The 26,041-nt window shown below is 30.5% G+C and overlaps 2 protein-coding genes across 2 annotated transcripts; one reads left to right on the top strand and one right to left on the bottom strand.

Annotated features, from left to right (window-relative positions):
• The first annotated feature begins 4,962 nt into the window (after positions 1 to 4,962).
• On the top strand, positions 4,963 to 16,830 carry LOC124493514 (G1/S-specific cyclin-D2). Its single transcript, XM_047056597.2, has 5 exons — positions 4,963 to 5,438; positions 5,577 to 5,792; positions 5,860 to 6,031; positions 11,169 to 11,329; positions 15,233 to 16,830. Exons 1-5 carry the CDS (start codon positions 5,244 to 5,246, stop codon positions 15,752 to 15,754), a joined length of 1,266 nt encoding a protein of 421 aa, XP_046912553.2. The 5' UTR covers positions 4,963 to 5,243; the 3' UTR covers positions 15,755 to 16,830.
• Positions 15,458 to 25,938, bottom strand: LOC124493804 (small subunit processome component 20 homolog). Its single transcript, XM_075731703.1, has 4 exons — positions 25,583 to 25,938; positions 23,860 to 25,526; positions 17,067 to 23,808; positions 15,458 to 16,976 (listed from the first exon to the last, which is right to left on the bottom strand). Exons 1-4 carry the CDS (start codon positions 25,640 to 25,642, stop codon positions 16,824 to 16,826), a joined length of 8,622 nt encoding a protein of 2,873 aa, XP_075587818.1. The 5' UTR covers positions 25,643 to 25,938; the 3' UTR covers positions 15,458 to 16,823.
• Positions 25,939 to 26,041: the final 103 nt, after the last annotated feature.

Below are 26,041 nucleotides of genomic sequence, written 5' to 3'. Positions count from 1 at the left end.
GAATGAATGTAAAGATTTTTCTCACTGATCCAATTTGATCATTTTGTTTGTTTGTTTTATTCAAAAGTTGCTGCTGTTGTTGTTGTTTATGTTTTTTTTTGGAACCAAATTCCACAAACAATTGGTGGTAATTCTTGGGTTAATATTTTTGATTGATTAATTTGATTATCATCATTTACGATTTTCAATAAAAAAAAATAATCAGAATCTTCAAAAAAAAAAATCAATTCAAAAAATTCTTGACCCAAAAAAAAATCTTGCTATATTTACAATAGGATTTTTATTTTCCACTAAAAAACTAGAAAAAAAAATTTCAGCTTTATGTTTGAGTGAAATAATTACACACACACACACACACACAAACTGGTAAAAACAGATTCTTGTTATTGTTGATTGCCTGCTGGCCTAATGTTTGATTGTCTTATTATTGATTGTGTAGCTAATCGGTTAAATGGTATTGGCAATTCGAATGACGAAACGAAACGAAAAGAAAAAAACTCATGTGATCCATAATAAAAATCATATTTCTCTCTCTATCTCTCACTCATATGGTCAAAAAAGGCCACTCACAATCATCATTATTATCATTGTTATTAAGGTGAAAAAAAGGGAAGTGGCCACCACAATCGTATAACAAAAAATAAAAATCGAAAATCCTTATTTACGATTACGAATGCTTAGTAAACATGTCCGAGTGTGAGATTACATACATACACACACACACAGACGGTGAAAACATTTATTAAAATTACAAGTTTTTTTTTCATTCAAAGCCGCAAAAGGAAGTACCCAAAAAAAAAAATTCATATGATGATGTCTATGATGACCATCAAGCTAGGCCAACAACAGCAACGACAACAACAACAGTAACCAATTGAACCCAGAAAGTCCATTTAAATTTCTTTGTCGTCACAAAATGTTGTGATTTAAAAAAAAAACGCACAGCACAAAAAAAAATGACCAAAAAAAAAAAAAAAAAAACGAAGACAACCAATCACAGAATGCCTGAAGCCATCGACACTTATTCATTTTAATCGTCATCATCATTTTTTTGGTCGTCGTCGTCGTCTTCGTCCTCGTCGTCGTTCGTCGTCGTTCGTCAAGAAAAAAAAATAAAAACGAAAGAATGAACGATTCGGGTAAAAAGAAAAACAAAAATTTTTGTTCGTCGTGGCCATAGGTATTTATTTATTTATTTTTTCTTCTTGTTCTTCCATTACTTGGAATTTGTTTTTTTTTTCTTCTTCAATTTTTTTTTTCACTTCATTTAGTTTCGCTCACCCATAGATAGATGTATATTCACGATCATTACACTTACAAAAGTTTCATTTCATTTCATTTCATTCTTGAGATTTTTTTTTTTTACTTCTCTTTTTCGTTGCTTGCTTTTTCTTCACATTACCAAAATATCATCGACCATATTCCATTCGTATCGGTGTTATAAACGCTCATCGACCTCTTAACCGACTAATATGATGATGATGATGATGATGATGATGTGTACAGATTGAAATTCAAAGAGAAAGAAGAAAAAAAAATTTCAATGATGATGTTAATGATGGTCATAGACATCATCATCATCATCATATGCATAAATGATGATTACATTTTGATAAATAAATACCGCAATTTAATGATAAATTTTTCGACGATCAAATAGCAAAATAAAGGTGTGTATACGTCGATGATCATATTACGATGGCGACAACAATTTTTTGTGATTGAACTAACTAACGAAAATTCCATTGATGAAAAAAAAATTGCCAGAAATCGTCTCCGAATTCCGTTAACCGTTATCAGATGATTTGGAATTTTAATTTTTTATTTTTTTTCGTTATAATCAATTTGAATATTCACCATTTCCATAATTGTGCCCCTAATCTGCAAGATAAACTGGTGAAAAAAAAACATTAATCAACCGAGCGACAATGGTAGAAACATTTCTCTTACCAAATTATAATTACGGTAGTCCAAAAGAAACAACGGGCTTGTTCGCATTTTTGATGATGATGATGATCAGGTTCAATTGATGGCCAACACCACCATTACCAAAAAAAAACCGACATAATCACAAATCATTTTCGACTCAATCAATGATGATGATGATGATCATCGTCCTTTTTTTTCGTCTATCGCGTATTTTAAGATGATGATAATAACAAAACAAACACACCACCATACAAGCAATTTTTCAATTTCAATGCATATACACACACACAATATATTAGCTAGCACGAGCATTCAATTGTGTATATTATTGTATTGCATGAAGAAAAACGATTTTTGAAGATTACCTCCAGAGACAGTTCCCACGACCTGACGTTTCGAACTGATCATCACCATCATTTTGGTATTTAGCATTTGTCCATCTTATTATTGCTTATTGATTCAACACTGCGAGAGAGAGGGAGAGAGACGATTAATAATGATGTTGATGAACATTGTTGTTGTTGTTGTTGTTTCGATTCGTAAAATGTTTTTTTTTTGGGTTTACGAACCGTTTTTTTTTGGAAATTGTTTTCAATTAATCGCTATATTGCCGCCAATGTCTATGTTGTTGTTGTTTGGATTTTTTTTGGTAAAAACATACAGTTTGATCTTGAAGAATTTTTTCTCTCACTCACCTGCTACTGCTAGTGCTACTTTACAATTTTCTTTTTTTTTTGTCGATCAAATTTTAATTTGCCTTCTAGGCACATTTATTTGTCTAATCTATTACTAACACACACAAAAAAAGAAAGAAAGAAATGAAAGAAATGAAAACGAGAATGGTAGTTGGTTTTTTTTCTCAATGAAAGCCAAAAATGTATACGACAATATATGATCCAGAATCAAGATTAAGCATCACCGTTTGACATTTGTCAACATTTACTGACAAGGGAAAAAAACTACAACAACAACAGAAGCAAGATATTAGAGAGAACTATTATCACCAGAAAAAAAAATAAATCTTGACTCTCACCTGTTGCCTGGATGATGATGATATTCAAGTAGCTACCAGATTTTTTTTTCTCTTTTTCAAAAAGTGCAAATGTCTAGGTTCAAATGTCACACACACACACACACAATAGAATTTTGTGTGTTTGCAAAAAAAAGACCCCCTAAAGTTTGATCATTTATCTTTTTTACGTTTTTTTTTTGGTAATATTCTATAAATATGTGAAGCAAAAGAAGAAGAAAAAAAACACGTGTGTTTCAAATTTTATTTGATCATCGTTGTTGTTCAATCTGAAAATAAAAGTTTTGTCCAATGTTCAACAATGGTAATCAAATTATGATCAATAATGACAAATATGAAAAGGTAGCAATGTTAAACATCATCATCATCATGTGATCATATGATCAAAGTCGATGACATGAACGATGAATTTTTTTTGTCTCTTTTCACATTCCATAATTTTGAATATTCAGTTCTATTTGTGTGTGTGTGTGTGTGTTTATGGGGGTAGCATTAAGAACTTGCGCGTACACATTTGTGATATTTTCCCATGGATTTTTTTTTGTTGTTGTTGCTGGGTTATTGTTCTTTACTATTGATGATGATGATCATGATCATGTCGTTAACCAAAAGAGACATTGAATTCATTCATAAATTCCACAATCAATAAAGATTTTTTTTTTTTTGTTTTCTAGTTCTCAGTAAATCACACTCACACACACACACACACACACACACACGAAAAAAATATTTGATCATGATTCACACTTTTGTGAAAAGTATACATTGATAGATCGAATAGTTTGGACAGTGACGATTATTGCAAAAAAAAACATTGTTATTTCAATGACACACACACACACACACACAATGGTCATTGATATTTGATAAAAAAAAAATTTCCATCAAATACAATACGATATATGATGATTATTTCATCAAACAGTTTGATTTAAATTATATGCCAAACGATGAAATTCCAAAGTTTTTTTTGTTGTTGTTGTTGTTGTTGTTGTTATTGAGAGGAGAGTAAAGATTTGTTTATTTATTTATTTGGCTAAACTTGTCAAATCCTGATAATAGTGATGATGATGATGATGATGATGACATGAAAGACTTATTATTATTATCTGTGTGTGTGTGTGTGTGTTTGCCTTGCCAAAATTCTTCAAGTTTCACTTTATTTTGTTATTATTATTCTCACAAATTATAATCATCATCATCATCATCGATGGTTTCGTTTTTTTTTACCAAGAATTTAAAATTGAAAATGATCAACTATTTACTGTTCTATTCATGTGTTCCAATAAACATTCAAAAAATTGTCTTTGATTATCAATCAACTCAAAGTCAAGGTCTCTTACTTGGTTCGGTGGCCGAAATCTGATCGAATTTTTTTTTCGTTTAAAAAAAATTACCAATAAAAGGGCCTGAAAAAATTTGTTCCCAAAACTTGAATCAATATACAATTTTTTTTTCTTTGGTCTGATATTCAGCCATGTTTTTTCGTTTTTTGTTGTTGTTGTTGTTGTTGTTCATGTTCAGGAATGTAATGGAATGGGGTGGCCAAAAATACATTAAAGATAGACTAAGAAAAAAAAACCAAAAACGATTCTGCGCAAGCTAGTCCCTTTTTGGATTAGTATAGTTGTAAAATATATCGACACTTGTTGAATATATATTATTATATTATATTGAATTGAGTCGATTCGTTCGTTGATTCAAGTTGAGTCGATCACTCCCCTCATTTCTAAATCTTGGTTGAGAAAACTTTAGCATAGTTTCCAATAGTTTCACCACCACCACCATGGCCACCACCATGGCCACCACCTTGCATGCTAGACACTTGTTGTTGAATGCTGGTACACACACACACATAACGACAGACGAATTTTTTTTGTTGTTGTTATTCACCATCAAAAGACATACATACTGATGATGGTAGTGTTTCATTCTTTCATTCATTTAAGTAAATGGTGCTTTGATTTTTTTTTTATTGATTGATTTCACAATTCTTTCAATTCAGTCGAGAATAGACGCTCGACTAGATTGGACATCATCATGATGGTATATATCATGTCAAATTGTCATTTTTTTCAATGAAAAAAAATGATCATTTTCTACAATTTGAATTTGTTTACCGAAAACATCGATAATGGAATAAGTGTGTGTTTGTGATCAAGTTTTTTTTTTAAATTTGTTGTTATTGCCAACCTACATTTTCTTGTCATTCATTGTTTATCGGATCGAAAAGATTCTCCATTATTTCCTATTTTCATAATTAAATACCTGTCATTGATTGATTATGGAATTATTGTGCATTGAACAAGAATATGAACCAATCGCTCTATTCGATTCGGTCATTGTTGATGATGATCGAACATTAACAAATTTAATATTCACTGAAGAACATTATCTAATAACCGGATCATATTTCAAATGTTTACAAACCGAACTAAATACCAATAACCGAAGTGAATTGGCATCATGGATGCTTGAGGTATGTTTGTCTGTCTGCCTATCGTGTTTTGTGTATGTGTGCGAGTGTGTGTTTTATTTGATTTTAGCCATCTTTATCTACAAATGCAAATGTTTTTTTTTCTCCATTCCTTTTCCATTTTAATGAAAAAAAAATCAGGTTTGTGAAGCCGAACAATGTCAAAGCGAAATATTTCCATTGGCAATGAATATATTAGATCGTTTTTTAGCATTGGTCAAACTAAGAAAAGGTCAATTACAATTACTTGGTTCGGTTTGTCTATTTATTGCATCAAAATTACGGCAATCAAAAACGATATCACCACAGAAACTTATCTATTACACTGATTGGTCGATAACATTGAATGAATTGACTGTATGTTTTTTTTTGGATTTACATTTAAATTTGTTTCAATCATTTTGTTTCGTTCATGAAAAAAAAGGATTGGGAAATTCTTGTACTTAGTAAACTAAAATGGGATGTAGCCGCCGTAACACCAAATGATTTTGCCGATCCATTATTACGTCGTTTATGTAAATATTCAACATTAATTGATGAACATCAGAATCGTATACGTAAACAAACAATGAATATGATTGACCTATGTTCACTTGGTAAGTAGAATAATTTTTTTTTCGATTTAATTTGACCTTGTCTCGTCTTGATGATTGTTTATTTGTTGTCGATTATCTCCAAGATTAATTTACCTATATATGAATATATATCAATAAATATCATACAGACATGTGAAAGTTTGTTTTTTTTTGCTATTCAATCTAAGATTTTTTTCGTGCATATCTAGGTCTTGGTTTATATTTTGACCATCATAGTTATATTGAATAAATTGTTTTTCATTTTTCTTTATTCATTCAATGCTGTTATGGGTCCAATTTATTTTTTTTTTCTCATTTATAAACAAAATAATAACACAACAGCAATTAGCTATATATAGCTAGTAATTCAATGTACAAGTGGTGCACATTGTTGTAATTATGAAACAATCTGTGTGTGTGTGTGTGTGTGTGTGTGTGTGTGTGTGTGTGTGTGTGTGTGTGTGTGTGTGTGTGTGTGTGTGTGTGTGTGTGTGTGTGTGTGTGTGTGTGTGTGTGTGTGTGTGTGTGTGTGTGTGTGTGTGTGTGTGTGTGTGTGTGTGTGTGTGTGTGTGTGTGTGTGTGTGTGTGTGTGTGTGTGTGTGTGTGTGTGTGTGTGTGTGTGTGTGTGAATGTTTATAATAAGGTATTAGTTGGTGAAATATTGGATATACCAATTAATGATGATGATGATGATCTGAATCAACAATTTTCTTTTCTCCACTCATTTTCATTCAATAATGAGATAATGATTGTTTCTTTGAATTGTTAACCTTTGATTTGTTTGGTTGAGAATTTTGTGATTTTATTTCTTACATACATGGACATGCAGTATGAAATGAAAATGGCTTGTCATAGCACAGACACATACACATCAAATTCTGAGTTAATAATTTTTTTTTGACTTTGGGCCATTTTGACACCTCTCTATTTTGTTAGATTCTATGGAAAATTGTTATAATATTCGCAGAATTATGTCTATTTATTGTGTGTTCCAATAATGTGTGTGTGTGTGTGTGTGTGTGTGTGTATGTAGAGAGAGGAAGAAAATTTTTTTTTCTCATTTTGAAAATCTATCAAACGGTGCGAAATTCGCGCCTACCACCTACTGATTTTGTTCAAAAATTTTCATTTTCATTTCTCTCTCTCCCTCTCTCTCTCTCTCTCGATTCGTGTCTCATCATCATCATCATGTGTAAAATGTATGTTTGTGAAAAGATCAAGATCAATTTGTAGGAATTACAGACACATACACACACATACAGGTTGAAGGACAGGTAGAATAGAATAGAATGTATGTCAAAAATTTCGCTCTCTCACTCTCGTTATTGGAAAAAAAATTCACCTCTTAAAGGTCGAATGGCGCCGATTGTTTTTTTTTTTTTGCTTAACGATCAAAAATCATGTGTTCAATTTTTTTAATTTATTTATTATTCAATAATAACGTTGTAATTAGACAAACAAACGGTCTAATCGAACAAATTCAATCAATCAATCTATATATGTGTATAATCAACAAAAAAAGGAAATTCTATTGGTCATGACTAAGAACTGTTTGTCTGTCTGTCTGTCTCAATTATTGTTTTTCCATGTCGTTTTTCTGTCGACAATGATCATGAACATGAACATCATGATTAATAAATAGCGACGGATCTCCTTTTTTTTTTGATCAGAAAAAAAATCTTATGAATGAAACAAAACAAACCGACAAAGGAAATACAACATCAACATTAGAATTGAAATGAGAAAAATGAGATTAAGATTTTCTTATACATACAGATATAATCATATTCATTTCATATTTTAACCACATTTTTAATTGAATTGAAATCATCATCATTTCCGGAAAATGTAATGACATTGACACCTGAGTGACCTTTTGTTTTTGTTTTTAGTTTGTACACACACACACACACACACACACACACACATACACACATGGAAATGATAATTCTCAATATTCGTTTGATTTAATCAACGACGGCAATGTCTTACATGCAGAAAATAATCAATTTTAACAAAAAAAAAAGAACAAAAATCGCCTAAAGTTAAAGTGTCATATCCTGTGACATTGAAACAATTTTTCATTCATTCATTCATTTTAATCATTCGTTTAAATGAATGAATTGATTACACTGGCCACATTCTGTGGCTGTTGTTGTTGTTGTTGTTATTGTGTTGTGATGTGAACATTGAATTTGTCGGCCGTCCAAAGAAAAAAAAACAAATCCGTCGCTTTATTTCATTGTTTTTGTGGTTGTCGTTGTTGTTGTTGTTGTTGTTGTTGTTGTAAACATTTAATTTTTTTTCATCATAACGTAAATAAAAAAAAACACAATGATGTAATCAAGGTTTTTTTTCTTGAAAATAATTTACTTAGTTACAAATGTCAATGTCACACAATCAACATCCAATAATGATGATGATCATGATCATCGTGATCATCTTATGTCCAGTCTTGTATTTTTTTTTCATTAGTAATACACACACACACACACACACACATATTGTGGCTATGCAATGATGATCATGATGATGACCAAATGTCTGTCTATCTTCAAGGTTGATTTGATTCGGCTTTGGACTTTGGTAAAGATAAAGAGAGAGAGAGAAAAAAAAAATTTTTTTTTTTCGCACTGATATAAAGATATCATAGCATAGTTTGATGATGGTGATTGTTGAGGCACAGATTTTCTTTTCATTTTTTTTTTTGGTATAAAATTCATACGATAACCATGACCACCTTGAAAATTTTTTTTTTTTCATTTTTCGAATGAACCGGAAAACGATATTTATTCATTCTGAATTTTTTTTTCATTCGTCTTTACACTGTTTTTGGTGTCAATTTACACACACACACACACCACATGCACTTAGAATTTTGGCACACAAAGTAATAGAAATTCTTCAAGATTTTTTTTTTGCATCATCATCATTGGTCATCATCATCATAAATTTTAATTTAACCATATGGTCAATATATCTTATCTTAAACATAACGTTTTGTTTGAAATTTTCATCAAAATCATGAACATGCATTCTTTAGATTCTTTCTGTATGGTTTTTTTTTTCATTTGGCGAATTGTTTTCGGTTGCAATCACAAAATTTGCAATAAACAAATTTTTTCTGTAATTTCATCTGAGATTGTGTGTGTTTATTGATTTCTGGAATTTTTTGCTTCTCATTCGTTCATGTGTTGAAGTTGTTTTTGATCAATGTTGACAATTGTTTTTCTTTTCTTTTTTTTTATATATATACATTGGATTCTTTTACGATGGTCAGAGGTCAGTTATTTTTGTTGTTTTTGTCATTCATTCATTCTTTCTGTATCATAATCATTTTGTTCGACAATGTCAACGGTTTTCGATATATCTGTGTGTGTGTGTGTATGTCTGTTTTATCGGTGTGGGAACATTCCAATGTCAATGTCGGTCCGTCGGTCGTTCGATGAATCTTAAATCTTGTATTTTTAACGAACATTGACCATCACCACCACCACCACCACTTGTTGCAATGTTCGGCAAATTTGGCTTTCTTTTTTAGTTTTCAAGTACAAGTCTCTCGTTCTCGAATTGAGAAAAAAATGCCAATGAAATAACTAGATCATAGTGTTGAACTTTTTATTCATAACAGTTTTTTTTGGTGGATTTTCTGCTCTCTTTCTCTCTCTTTCGTTCTCATCAATTTGAGAGAAACAAAACAAAAAATAGAAAATTCGGGCGGCAAAATTTTGGGTCTGCATACTCTAACTAACTAACTAACTAACTAACTCTAATCTCTAAAAGACCCAGAAAGAAAAATTTTCTTCATCTGAGAGAATGCAAAAAAAAAAACACAACGCTATTGTATTACGTTGGTTGCTTGCTTGTCATCATCGTTATCGTTGACCACCGTTGTTGTCGTCGCCATTGGATTGTTGTATGGCGGTGGTGACAGAATTTCTTTCAAAAAATTTTTTTTTATTAATGAAAATAAATGAATGGGGTTTGAACTTTATTCATTCATTCATTCATTGAATTGAATTGAAATTTTCAATTTTCTAGAAGAAAAAAAAATGAAAACACTGATATCGTATTTATACTTTCGTGAGGGTTGATATGAATGGAATTTTATTATTTTTTTTTTTTTGCTTCAATCGTTGCTACCTGTCATTCCAGTTTGTTGTTGTTGTTGTTGTTGTCCACCATATGATCAGTTTTGAATTGAAAAAAAAATTTTTTTCAATGTTTCTCCAGTATAGTAGATTACACTTGAAAACCGACAACAACAAAAACAACAACAACCAATCTCGTAGTAATGATCGGGTTTTCGGTTATTGTCAAAAAAAATGAATGAATGAATGAATGAAATGAATAAACCATGAAAAGAGAAAGGTAAAAAAATTCAAAATTAGTGGTGGTCGGATTTTCTCATGATGATTTCTTCATGTTTGTGTTTGTGTTTGTGTCTATGTATGGGTTAATGGTTTGGGCCAGTTGATAGTTGAAAGATTTGATTCGATAGTCGGTCATCATTGTTGTTGGTGTGTCGGTTGGTTGACGTGGATAAATTGATAAAAAAAAATTTTTTTTCATTCATAAAAAAATGTCAACCAGCTGGTACCAGAGTACGTTGTGTGTGTGTGTGTTCCGTTTTTTTTTTATTTTCATTTGTTCTCTGGAATTTTTGTTTTTATGAAATCAAAAACATTTCTTCCACTTGTTGGTATAGAACCATCATCTGGAATTTTCGTTTTAGTCAAAATTGTTGTTGTTGTTTTTTTGAATTTGGAATTTTTGTTGTTGTTGTTGTTGCTGTTGTTGGTGTGTGTGTGTGAGTTGGTAAATTGATACTAAATAATACTTTGTCGTCAAGTCGGTATGTGTCGTTTTTATTTATGTCTGTGCTATGTGTGTGTGTGTTTTAAATTACAGCTTAAATGTCGTATATATTTGAATTTGACCTTTAAGTTTTTTTTTCGCTGCCCAAAAAAAACAGAGAGTTATATCAGCCAATAGTGGATGAATTTGACTAAATGGTTGGCAAGCTGGATTCAATCAGTCATCTTTTTTTCTCCTTTTTTTAAAAAAAAAAATTATAATTAAATTCCATCGTTAAAATGCTAATTGTTTTTTTTTCGTTTATTGCCCATTTCATTCATTTTTATTTTTTTCCCCGTAGATTTCAATTTTTCAATGTATCCACCATCAATGATTGCGGCGGCAAGTCTTATATCGGCCATAAATGATTTATTGAAAATGATTAAAACACATTTTGTTGTTTATCGTTCCATATCATCAAAAATACTTTATCAGCTACATGAAATGACCGGTATTGAAAAGGTAAGCATGAATCTTTCTTTTCCATTTTTGTTGTAGCTCGATATATACACAAGTTTCACTATATACACGCACACAGTATGTTTGAATGTGTTTTTTTTAATTTTCGAAACCCTTTTTTTCATCTCAATTTAAAGGTTCACAAAAGTTGTGAGCATTATGTGCTTGTTCTTTATTGAATTTAGTCATTTTCAGCTAGTTTTCCATTTAATTTTTTTGTTTCTAGGTGTTTTTTTTTATTATTATTTCATTTTTGTCTTTTTTTTCCCAAATGTTGCTTACCAGGAAAAAAAAGTGGACCTAGACATTTCATAGGGGTAAAATCAAAGAAAAACTTTAGCACTTTAAACCTAGGCCCAATCGTACCTATAGGTATTCATTATGATTATTGTGTTATTTTTCCCAGATATTCTTCATCTATTTTGGAATTGATTTATGTTTGAGTTTGAGGGTCAAAAAAAAAAATAACAACAACAATAGCCCATAATCGTTGTGTACATGAGACATGCATTTTTTTTTGTTTTGTTTTGTTTTTCGTGTTTGCTGTAATATGAACGAAAATATAAAATGCTTTAGACAGGAATGTCTTGTATTTGTTGTTGTTGTTGTTCTCTACCATCATCACTATTATTATGACGATGGAATGGAAAAAAACGTCAGAATTCAATAATAATAGCAGCAGCAGCAGCAGCAGCAGCGAGAAATGAACGTTATATTTTTTTTCACACTCGCATTACACATTCACACAGGTTATTATCATCATCATCAGCAGCATACCTGTTGATTATTAAAAGACAAACAAACAAACAAACAAAACAGCAGCTTCTTGATCCAATAGTTCGACGATGATGATGATGAACCGAAAATCTATTTTTTTTATTTTATTTTGTTGATAAGTTTGTTTAATTTATTTTCAAACCTTGGAAAAAGATTTTTCGGAAAAATTCGTGCAATAATTAGCTTTGAACAGCATCATCATCATGATCTAGTAATATGAAATTAAATTTTAGGGCAAAAGGAAGAAGGCAAAAAAAACTTCGACAACGTTCCAAACACGGTCTATGGACCTTTGATCGATTGATTGATCTTCTTTTTTTCTTCATCATTATCATTTTTTTCTTTACTGTAAAAACAAAATTCGCGAAAACCAGTCAAGGTCTCTAATTAAATTTTTCGATTCATTTCATTACCCACTCTGTTGCTACCATTCAATTTTTTTTATATTTATATTTGGAAATGTGAACATCCTTTTTCCATTTTATTTGATGAAAATAAGTCGATTTAAAACAGCAGGAGATCTTTACACTATATAGAGTGTTATTTGGTTCAGGATCGTGACAATGATTTTTTTTACCATTTCTTTAGTGTTTTTCAACAAGGCCACGATGATAATTCCAAAGAAAATTCATTTCAGCCTCTTAAAATTTTGCTAAAGAATTTTTCTCATATGTGAAGAATCCATGGAATGTGTGTGTGTGTTTGTGTGCATGTTGCGTGCCTCATAACTCTATCAATCGGTATTGTTCATTATCAGATTGATAATTTGCTTTACCCACTTTTTTTCATCATTATCATATCTCCATTATCGATGATAATTGATGATGATGATGATGACCCACTGACCACGTTTTTTTCTCGACCAATTTCAAGCATAAATCCTTTTTACACTAATAACAATTTTCAAGCATTGATTTCTGACACTTTTTTTTGGAGTGTGTTTCATATTGGAACAAATATTTCTCTTCTTAATAATAATAATGTGCACAGAAAAATGTTCAATGGTCATTTTGAGATTTGTTGTTGTTGTTGTTGTTGGTGAAGAGTGGTCATTCTTTTTTTTTCTTCTCCTTCTTCTCAAGCAAAGACACAGCGCAGTTGTTGTTGTTGTTGTTATAATTTGGTGGAGGAGGTTATCAATGAAAAAAAAAAAAAATAAATTGCCAAGGTCCGTTTTGTGTTGTCATGTATATGTGGTGGTTAGTTGAAATAATTTATTTCTTCATCAACCAAAACACAAACCCATTAGCAATTTTTTTTTGGATCAATCAGATGAATGGAACACTGAACAAAATGGAAAAGAAAAATTTAGGGTTGAAAGTGCCACACCCGTTCATTTTTGTATATATTGATTAAAGACCCTAGTAGGTGGGTCACACACACACACACACACAGTGAGAGAGAAAGAATTTACAAAAGTCAATTTTTTGTCCTGTTTGATGATCCATAGATGAAAAAAAAATTGAATATGCAAAACTCTGATGTGTGTGTGTCTATCTGTTTTTGCCTGTTTGTTTGTTTGTTTGTATAAAGCCGACCAACATACCCCAATAGATCAAATATAAATCATGAGCGAAAAAAATTTCTTTACATTCTGATCCAATTATCATTTTTTTGAGGCTCGTAATGAAAATGGGTGAAGGAAAAAAATCCCTCCAGGTTGTTGAATTATGAAAATTTATTTTTTTTAAATAAGAAACCAAAATGATGATTATGTCGTTCACACACATGCACACGCATACACAGATTTATTGACTTTTTTTTCTATATATTTGAGCGATGATGATACGTGATAGTTGATCATAATTTACAAATTACCACACCGTTTTTTTTTTGCCATTGAAACCGTCATCATCATCTACGGAATTTCAAACATCATCATCATCACCATCTCATCATCAAATACAGGATGAAAAAATTCCAACACAACAGAACAAAAAGTCGGCAAATTCTTGTTGATTTTTGAATTGAATTTTCATCATCATCAACAACAACAACAACAATTGTTAGTAGTAGTGAAAATGTTCAAGTTCAAAATCATTCAATTAATAGATTTTTTTTTTCGTTTATCTATCTGAAAGTTTGAAATACGGCTAAATAGCTATTTACATTTTAGCTCAAAATGAAAATTATTGTCTAGACACACACACACACAAAGAAAAAAAAATTTCTTACATTGCTTGGACCATGGTAGCTAGGTAGCTAGTATTTTTGATGATGGTCAATTGGCCTATATGCCTATGGCATCAATTATTATCATCATCATCAAATGGTTGATATGAATGATGGTTGAATTTTTCTCTTATTCAAAAAGTGAAGAAAGAAAGAAAAAAAAAAGTTTCAGAAGCTATTATAAACATCACCCCAATATAATATATATATAACAAGGTTTTTTTGATGAGCCTCCTGGATATTTTTCTTTCTCACATTTTCATTTTTTCGACCTTAGAGCTAGGTTCAATCAATGATAATGATGATGATGATGATGATCAGTGAAGGCAAAAGGTGAGAACTTATAAGACAAAATCATCACGTTGAATTGGTGATTGGTATTTTTTTTTTTTTTTTTGGGCCAGTATAATATAGACTAAATATTGTGTGGACCTTGTCAAAATTTTTTGGGATTTTTTTTTCTTTCACGTTTTATGTTTACATTAGAAGAATGTATGTATGTGTGTATATTGTTTTTTTTTTGTTTTGTTTTCGTGCATAAAACATTAATGTCGAAGTTCAAAGAAATAGACAACAACAAGTGCTGTGTGATGTGTGTGTGTGTGTGTGGACCAGAGAAAAATGTGAAATTTTTTTTTTTTTTGCTCATGATGTGATTAGATGATGATGATGATGATGGTAGTGATGTGTGAGGTTTGTTTGTTTGTTTATTTGTGGTGTTTGTCTGTTGGTTGGTTGGTTGGTTGGTTAGGTTTGATGATTGGCCATATCAACCAATCAAATCAAATCATTTCACCTATAATGATATATTCCATATAGAATACATGGGTGAGATTGGTGGCGGTGGTGGTGGTAGTGGGAGGGGGAAAAAATTCCAAAAAATTTAATTCTAATTCATTGATGGTAATGATTATTTTCATTTTTTTTTTCATTTACACCAATAAAAAAAAACTTTAGGAATTACTATTTGAATGTCATCTGCAAATCGAACAAACAATTATGATGGCTATGAAAGAAACTGATGAATCATCATCATCATCTGATTCTCATCATCAGCAGCAGCAGCAGCAACAACAATCACAACAACAACAACAACAACAACAACAACAACAACATGATCATCATTATTATCATAATCGATCATTAATATCAAGTGAAAAATTATTATTATCATCATTACCAACACCAACATCGCCATCATCATCCACTTCTTCAACCAATTCATCATCATCATCATCATCATTTATAATTGATGATTGTTCAAAAGAAAATTATAATTCATCAATCAATTGTACGGATATTCATCAATATAATCATCACCATCATCAAACAATGACAAATGTTTCATCATTGATTAAACATCATCACCATCATCATCATCATCATCATCACCATCATCATCATCATCATATTCATCATCAACAACAAAATGCCAATTGTGTTCCAAATGAACGTACATCCATTGAAGTTGAATATTAAAGTATCAATTCCATTTTTTTTTTCTTTTATTTGCTCAATTTTTTCTCAATCAACATACACACACACACATGCATACAAAATACACCAAAGAATTAAATTGTATCAATTGAAAAAACGGAAACTCCGACCGTTATTGTGATTTAATATTTGAATTGTGATTTCTATTATTCTCTGTCGTTTTTCTTTTTTTTTTTTTTTTTGCCAATTACAAAATTTGATGATGCATTTAAAGCATATATATTTGCATGCAACAAAACACACTACAATAGAACAGAAAAAAAACCTGAAAATTTCCAGTGCCTTAAAAAACAATTTGATTCAGAGTACACACATTCATCAGACCAAATCAAACACACACACACACAAAGACACTAGTCACCGATTAAAATTTGAAAATTTTTCATTCGAGAGGCCAAAAAAATTAATGTGATATATGAATTAAATAATGGAACAACAATATCGATGAAAATCTGAATCATCATCTGCCAATCTACTTAGAATCCGAATAAATCAAAATTCTCAGACATCACCTCTCTCTCTCTCTCTCTCTCTGTATGCCAAATCACAAATCGCTCAATATATTTAAATATTACCTCATCATTGATTTTTCAGAAAAAAAAATCTCAAAATAGGACTTATATTCTTTTTATTATTGGCCATCCATAATGGATAAATGAATTTTTTTTTTGTTTTACCACCGCCAATTTTTGTGTTCATTCAATACAAATTAATAATCAAATCAAATCAACGTCAATCATTTAGGTTTCACAAATAATAACATATATATTGATTAGATTGCCAAATTTCAAATTTAGTGCTAATCTATAGTGTTTGGACGAAGTTAGCAGCTTCCAAATACGAATAGTAATTCATCATCATCTCCATTATCATCATTTTTTTTCTACTGAAAATCAAAATCACAAACACACCCACACACACACACACACACACTCAATTTCACCATCATCATCATATAGACAAATTTGTTTTCTTCTTTGTTTCTTTTACTATTTCATTTATATTATATTATATTATTATTTGTTTGATGATTAAAAAAAAATTTTTTTCATTAAAAATTTGAAACATTAAAATCGTTTCCATTTCTGTAGCCACCACCACCACCACCATGACGACGAATACGACGACAACGTTTCAATTGTTGTGAACGTTTTTGATGTTTACGTTGTTTACGTTTAACGCCAGCCACAGTATTGGTTATCATCTATGTTTGATTCGAAATGAAATGGAAAAAAATTTTTTTTTTTAATCAATTTATGGAAACAATTCCGGCTTTTTCGACAAAAATAATCACCTGTATAGCTCTCTGTTTTCGTCGTTCTAATCGTCGATGAGAAATTTGATTTCTACATTGATTATATTGATCAATAAATAATTCATTACCAACCATGTTACGAAACATTTGTAATACTTGTTTAGTTAGATTCTTTAATTCATCAATACCACCACCATCATCACCAGCACCAGTCATTGATGAATATTCATTGCCTATGGATGATCGATTATTGTTATAAACCAATGTTGATGACGATGAAATTGTTTCACGGCATAATGGTGGAAGAAATATTGGCAAATATTCTTTTAAATGTTCGTGACCAAGTTTCAAAGAAACCGCTGCCAACCATTTGATGAATAAAATTCGTTTTCTACATTCATTTGGTCTATATTTGATTTCGAATTTGGTCTCGAAAAGTAATTTTTTCACCAGCCATTCAAGTTTCTTTCTACTTTCATCATTATTTTCTATTTGTTCAACAACAACAACAATATCGTCGCCATAGTGGTCGTCACCATTTTGTTTATTATTCAGTGTATGACCATGACCACTATAGTCCATTATGATGAACACACGAGCAATGTAGATTAGATTTTTAATCAATTGTTCGGCCAAAAATTGACAGGCATAAATATCACGAAATATAAGCGAAAATTTTCTAGCTAAATTGATTATTTTGTCCTCAGGGTTTGTGAATAGAAAAAATGTCAAAATATTCATACTGACACCTGATTGTGGTGCAAATGATTCTGGATCAAACCAGGCAAATATTTGGCCAAAAATTTGTACACAAATACCACGTATCCAAACATGTGGATGAAGAAGATATGTGGAAACAATATTTGTCAATATTTTGTTCATATGATTTTGAAATTTATTTTTCATGATTAAATTTTTTGCCGTCTCTATTTTCAATAATTTAAAGATGAAATTAAAATGTTGAAATAAAAGATTATCTTCATCTTTTGCCAAATCATTATTGTCGGTAGTTTTTTCACCAGATTTCAACGATTCATAGTGGTCCGGTTCAAGCTGTTCGGCAATCAAATACAAACAACTGGACAGTCGTTTTTCAAAATCACATTTTTCCTTTTCCAAATATAATGTTAACATTTTTGAACCAAGTGTTTGTTTTGCTAATGAATCAGATCGTAGCCAAGATAAGACAAATTGTTCAAAAAATTTATCAACATTTTCTTCATCAATTTTCATTAATAATTTTCCCATTGTTTCATGAACAAGTTTCAAACATTCAATGAAATCTTCATTGATCAATCGCAATGCTAGTATGAAAAATAATTGATCACGTACCATGTTTAAAATATCACAGGATAAATTTTGTATCACATTTTTCAACATAATAATGGCCGCTTTACGTCCAGAAACATGATCCACTTCCAATTGTTTGGCCAAATTGATTAGTTTTCCTTTCAAACGATTACGATCGATAGGATAATCAGTCAAATATTTGACATACAATTCAATGGCATGATCACGAACATTATCAATATCGGTGATGATCGCCATTACCATCAATCGTTCCATTAGTTGATGTACTTCTTTTGAAATAAATTTTCTTACAATAATCGATTTAAGTAGAATATAAATGGAAATATTTTGACCATTGTTTTCAATATCATAATCAGCATATGCTAATAAAATGGCCAACTGTTGATCAGAAAGTTTACAATCAGAACGAATATTGACAAAATGTGTAATTGTTTTGAAACACAATGTTGTCATTTGTTGATTATCATCGTTAACAAGTCCAGAATATTTTTGTAATAATAAAAACAATTGTGATATTATCGATTCAGCATGTTGATCAAATGAAACAATGTCGGTGAATTTTGTCAACATTAACAATAAACAATTCAATGTTGATGATATGACTTTTAAATCATTTGATTTTCGTAAAAACATTTCTAAATGTCCCAATGTTTCATTCAAAATGTCATGATAACCAAATGATTTGATTGATTTATTATGTTTGAGTATGTATAGATAACATTCAAGAGCAAAATTCAATACCACATGCCAATGGGAATGGGAATTTATTTTCGATAATTGATTTACACGACGTAATGATTTTTCCGGTATTATAAAGCAACTATCGACCATTAATCGTTGTTTTTTGCTACTATTGATCATGCCATCATCATCATTGTTGTTATCATTCATTTCCGATTGAAAATTGATAAATGAAGATGAAATAAAAATTTCATTCAAAAATTTTAACAACATTTCAATAGACACATGTTCATTATGAACTAATCCACATCCAATACGATGAAATGCTTTTTCAATTTTTTGCATCTTTCTATGATCATTTGTATCAAACAACAATGTTTTCAATGGTTCAATCAATGATCGTAATGATGATTCTGATGTAGATCTTGCTATAATTTCATATATATCATATGCTTTAATTTTTTTAGCCTCTTTGGTTTTCGTTACAATTTGTGAGATTTCTTTTTCTTCTGATAATGATCCAAACAATTCTTCATGACATGCATGAATTAAATCCACCATACAACTGTCTAAATCACCATCATTCAATTTCGTTATGATTCGCTGTAAAAGTACATGCACTGTATATATGAAAACATGTCGTTGATAACCTCTGGATAGTAAAATTTTCATTTCATTAAAAATATTGGCAAAATATTTCGGTCCAATTACATCAAGAATCTGTGCCAATGTTTTACGTGCCAATTCACGTATACTATGTGCTTTTGATTGCAAAAATTGACATAATCGTAATATGATACTATTCAAATTGGCTAGAAAAACACGTTGATCCAGTTGTATATGTTTTAATAGTTTAACAATCGCCAATGATAGTGGTATAGTTTGTATATGATCATCATCATCATCATCATCAACAAATTTGTTCACATCATGAACATTTTCCATACGTGATTGTTGATGTAAACATCTGTGCAACATTGGTAATAATTTTCTACAAAGAGAATCATAAATTTTCTTGTAATAAAGAATATCGATGTCGTTTTTGTTGTTAGCAATAATGTTATCGCCATTCTTGTCATCATTATGATCATCATGATCATTATTATCATCATCGAGAATGTTGTTGCATTTATCGTTTGAAAAATTTTCCGAACCCGTCATCATCTTATCATCACCATGATCAACATTATTGGGAGTGGTAATAATTGCATCAAATGATTCATTTTTCATGTCGTCGTCGTCGTCGCCGTTTTGATCTTTGCCGTTGCCACATTTTTTCGAAGAGTTTAACTTTATTCGTTCTTTATTGTCATTTTTTTTATTATTATTATGATTCGACATTTTTTTCTTCGTAGATAATGATTTTCGAAATGATTTACCACGACGATAATCATTTTGATGATTATATTCCAATGTAATACGTTCAAAATCATTTGACATTAATGATTTTTCAATATGTGAAACATGTTCAGGTTTTAGAAATGAAAATTTTTCCAATAAAGCTGATATAATTTTGATTGAAATTTTTGGATCAACGACATTCTTTTTGTTTGCCAATGTTGCTGCTGCTGCTGATGTTGTCGTTGAAGGTGGTGGTGGTAATGGTGATAATAAATTATTCACATGTCGAGATAATATGGCATCATATTTGGACCATGAACAATATTGTAAAAATGTTGCCAATGATTCAACAGAAGTGTTGAATAATCCAACATTTGTTTGTTGACCACCACCAGAAGAAGATGATGAATAGATGATTTGATTCTCAACAATTGGTATTAAAAAGTTTGAATAAACACAGCTAGAAAGCGATTCAAGTAATGATTTATTCTGTAACAAACGATTCAATGCACGGGCACGACGATGTAATTGAATATGGCGAATGTTTTGCCAAAAATCTAGTTCTTCATCATCATTATTACATAATGATAGTAATTGATCAATATAAATGTTATTCAACAAAGATGATGATGATGGTGAAGAAGGTGTACGAATAATGTCCACCAATATGCCTATAAATTCAATTGAAGCTGATTCTTTTGGATTTCGAATTCCATCGGGAATGATTTTAAATAATATCATATCGATGACATATTTATTGTATAAATCGGTTAAAGGATGAATTCTGAATAATAACGTAATTTTCATTATGACTGCAGATGATGATTCTCGTATGCTCAGATCATCGAATGTATTGAGAAAGAATGCACAATTCAGTAGTAATAAATCAATAAATTTAAGCTGTGTTGATGATAATCTAGTTGGATTTTCGCATATACTATCTATATAATTGTTAATTTTATTGAATGCAGAAATTCTACAATCATAATCTGGTTCTTCAGGATATTTTGGATTGAAAGAATTCAAATCACTAATCATTTGAGCAAATGGCATGAAGGATTCATTATTTTTGCTCAAATTCAATAGATAGCTGCTGGTCAATTCTTTTCTTGGCATCGGTTTCTGTACCAAAGTGAAAAGATCATAAGATGAATTGAGAATAATTTCAAAACTTTCGTCAGATAAATTCCGTGATAGATGAGATAATATTTTAAGAATGAAAATCTCCTTATCTTCTTCAGGTCGTTTCTTACGAGATATTGATCGAATCAATAACATCATGATTGTATGTGAATCCATAGCATCGGTCACATGAAGACTAAGACGTGCCAATATATTGATTTCCTGTAATGAAAATTTTGGATTACTTTTCGAATGATAATTTAATTTGATCCGTTCGATAATATCTTTGATGTGTGGTATCAATATCAAGGAACCAAAATTGATAGATTGTTCACCACTTGGAATCAGGTGGTCAAAATTGTTAATATTTAATCGTGTGATTGGTTCATCAGCAATCAATAGATTTTCAATCAATTTCACAATAAATCCAATGGTCATTTGTGATAGTTTTGGATTCTTGAATAATTGTATAATTGACACGAGTGGTGTTGAATCTTTTTCTGAATCAAAATGTTTGATTAATAAAATAAAATAACGTGGATTTTCACTCCAAACATTGAACAATCGTAACAATGGTGAGGGATAATTTTGACTTTCGGTAGAAATATTTCCAACAAGTGGTCGAATCAATGATTCGAATAGTAAATCAATTTCAATCGGTTCAAATGGATAAGTTAGAAAATTGTTGAAAAAATATTCAGCCACTTTGAAACAATTAGTACGGAATATTTTCAATTGATCGACAATATATTCTTTGATTTTTGAACGATTTTGAATAGATAAAAGTTGTGAACAAATTGATGAACAAATCAATAAAATTTTAAACATGTATTGCATGACCATGGTAGATCGATTGCCAAAATGTTTCATTAAAAATTCCAAAGTCGTTATAAATGATTGAAAATGTTTGAATGGAATGAATGATTCAACGTTGACAAATTCTTTGTTGATTTTTTCCAATAAATCACAATAATCAGTTTGCAATAATGGATTTATTGATGCATAAACAAAATCCATAAACATTATCTGTTGGTCAGCGTTAAAATTCGATAAAATCTTCATGATCAATGAACGAACAAAATCGACTTTGCTTTTACCATGTGTTTTAGTGCCGGCCGAAGCAATCATTTTACCGATAAGGATTCGTAGAAACACTGGTACAACTTTTGGCCGATCTTCAACAACAATAACATTATCATCAACATTTTCGCGAAACATGAATGAATTTATCTCCGAAACAAAGGATTTATCATCGATTAATTGTAAAAAATTTTCACGATATTTGGTAAAATGTGATTGGTTATATGTTAGTAGACAATTGAATGCATGTTTTTGACATTGCGAATTTGGTGATGACAAAAGATCTAGATAAATTTGATTCAATTGTGGTTCTTTATGTATGGCTTTTGGATTTTTGAATTTTTCAAACACATCCAGGAAAGCAAAAAATGTCTTCCAAGTCATTTTGGAATTTTCCATTTTTCTCAACGATTTGTTTTCGCCACTCATGTCAGATGAAGTGTTGGAAGAAATATTTTCACGGCTATTAGTACGACAAATATAATGATCATCAAATTCTTCTGATAAGAATCGGAAAAAAAGATCAACAAATTCGGCATTCTTTCGTTCGATAAGATTTGGGAATCGTTCAAAACACTTCAGCAACCACAATCGATGATTCAAATGATCCAGGGCAAAAATGTTTAATTTTTCAATAAATTCAATTGCAATTTTTGTTCTTGAACTCCATAAACAATCCGATTTCAATCGAGATGCTTTGATAAGTACTAAAATTTGTCGAAAATGATTAAGCAAAACTTCTAGAAATCTATTCGGTTTATCCGAATTTTGTTTGGCATAAGTTTCGATAACTTCTACGATTGGTTTCCATAATACACTTAAATTTTCATACAAAGTTCCAAGAAGAAAACAAACAGGTGCCATATCGAATTTAATATCGTCCAAAGATTGCGGTAGATACAGCGATATATAAGTTGAATCCAATTTCCAAATTAATCGCAAACGTTCTCGATAGTTTTCCAAATCAACGGGTACCGATTCTGCATTCAAACATATTTGAAACACAGAAATAGCTTTAGGATTTTCTTCAGAGATGGGCACAGATAAACAATCAAACAATGTCAACAGATGTAGACAAACCAGACGATTCAATCGGCGTGGCGACGAAAGATTATGTTCAAGTAATGGATAAAGATTCGAAAATTCAGCATTCAATTCTTGGCGGAAATCTTTTGATGTGGTCGATTTATTGTAACTAACGAATAAATCCAATGCTTGTAAGACTCGTGTACAATTGGGATTTGCACTAAAAAAATGATAACTATTAGAATTGGTTATAATTTTGTTTTTTCATTACCTTAGAAACGTAGTGAACATTTTTAAATTGAATCTTGTAATTGGTGAATTTTGATGTGCATTTAGAATGGCAAAAATTATTGCTTCATACAATAATTCAGCATAAATATTCGAATCTTCAAATTGAAATGATCGTGACAATGGTGATTCAATGATATTGACGATATTTTCATGGATAAAATCATCATCACAGATGGAATTAAATTTAACGATACTGGACAAAATTGTTAGACAAGAATACACTATTTGAAGATTATCGCTTTTGTTGCATTTTATCATTTGACATAAATTTTCAATGACCATTTGATTATTTTCACCGAAATCCAAAGAATATTTCTGGATCTTTTCCAATTCATTTCCCAATATTGGTCTTGGTTTTTTCTTCAATATGACAAAAGAAATGAATTCAATTGCACAAATTTTATCGTCGATACTATTTGATAGTAGAACTTTATAGAATAATTGATGAAGATATTTAAACAAGATGATATCATAAATTGGGCTACTGATAATTTTCGATGTAAAATTCAACAAATCATCAAGTGGTAAACAAATGTTGTTTTGCAGATAAAATTTTTCACATAACATTTCCATACGATCTGTGGAAGATAAATGTTCATATTTGTGAAGAAAAATTTTCTCGATAATATCCAAAAGTTTTTGGCGTGTTCCAATATCGAGATCATGTTGTTCGAATAAATAGCCAATCAATTTGTATGCAACATCGAAACCATTGTAAACATGTTTGCATTTTTTGAATTGAACCAACTGATGAATCAATTCTATCAATCTAATCAAATGAGCATGATCAATAGGTTCAATCAGTAATAATTTCCAAATGATGGTGAAACAATTTGATTGCTGAAAATGATCAAGTGTAAATGATAAAAAATGTTTCATCGAATTCAATGTTCCGGTGGCATTTTTTCCGCTCAATTCATCGAAACAAATCTGTAAATACAAATGAGCTTTTTGATGCATATTTCCTTGAACACCTTTGATACTTTCAAAAATGATTCGACCAACTGCTCTAGATAAATTGTCATCCTGTTCGACGTTTTCCAAGATTATTTTGAACAATTTACTCGGTTCTTTTGATCTTCGCAATAAAAAGGCAAACGTTTCGCTGGTGAAATTTACAATATAATCTTTTTTGGTGGTGAAAGCTTTTTTAAAGATTTGAAAATGTTCTTCAATATCGTTGACGATGTATTTCCATAGATATTTGAATAAAAATGTCTGGCAAACAAAAATATTTTCAATCATTTCAGGATCTTCATTATGCATTGAAAGACTGACAAGACGATCGAATATGGTTGAAAAATATTCATAAAATTCTGATTGTAAATCTCGTGACAAAGCTATAAGAAATTCAAGTATTGCATCCAATGCTTTATTGTCCGGATTGGTCATTGCATCCAGAAGTGTTTCAATCAATATTTTCTTTTTATGTACAATTTGAACTAAATTCTGTACATCTAGTGGTGAACCAATTCGTTGTTTCAATTGGCGAAAATCGTGTGTACAATTCAAATCGGTCCATTTTTCCAAGGCTGTGGCAAAAAATGAAATATCCTCATCTGATTGGTCATTGTCGGCTAGACGTCTTTTTAGATTATTGACTGCCGATATATTAATCTTGTTCAATTTTTCATTGAATGTTTCAAACTAAAAAACAAACAAATTATATCACAACTAAAAATACGAATATAACAATGACAAACCTTGTGTGTATTAGTTTCTTTATGGGCATGTGATTTAAATTTTTGAAATTCTTTCTTCATGATGATATTATTTCAAACGATGCAACGATAAAACATCAATAGAATATTCTTGAAATTCACAAACACAAACAAAACAAAATATATATATACACGTGTTTGTCGACTTTGTTGGGTGTAAATATCACATCACACACACAAACACATGCTTGAGTAAATATAGAAATATTCTGTTCATAAAAATAATTACTGGATTTTTTTTTTTTACTTAACATCATCATCACTCATGTGAGTGTAAAATTAACATTGGCTAACACACAATGGCTTTATATTGTTAAAAAATTGCACGACGCATGGGCACATGGATTTTCAGAAAAAAAAATGTTAAATCGGCAAATGACTGGAAAATTCGAGAAGGAACTCGTTTCCAATGAGAAATACATGCACAACACACACGCCACA

This window comes from Dermatophagoides farinae, chromosome 6 (genome assembly GCF_024713945.1).
Source record: "Dermatophagoides farinae isolate YC_2012a chromosome 6, ASM2471394v1, whole genome shotgun sequence".
In the NCBI taxonomy this organism is placed as follows: Eukaryota; Metazoa; Arthropoda; class Arachnida; order Sarcoptiformes; family Pyroglyphidae; genus Dermatophagoides; species Dermatophagoides farinae.
The sequence above is the reverse complement of the archived record's forward strand: the minus strand, read 5'-3'. Positions and strand labels throughout refer to the sequence as shown.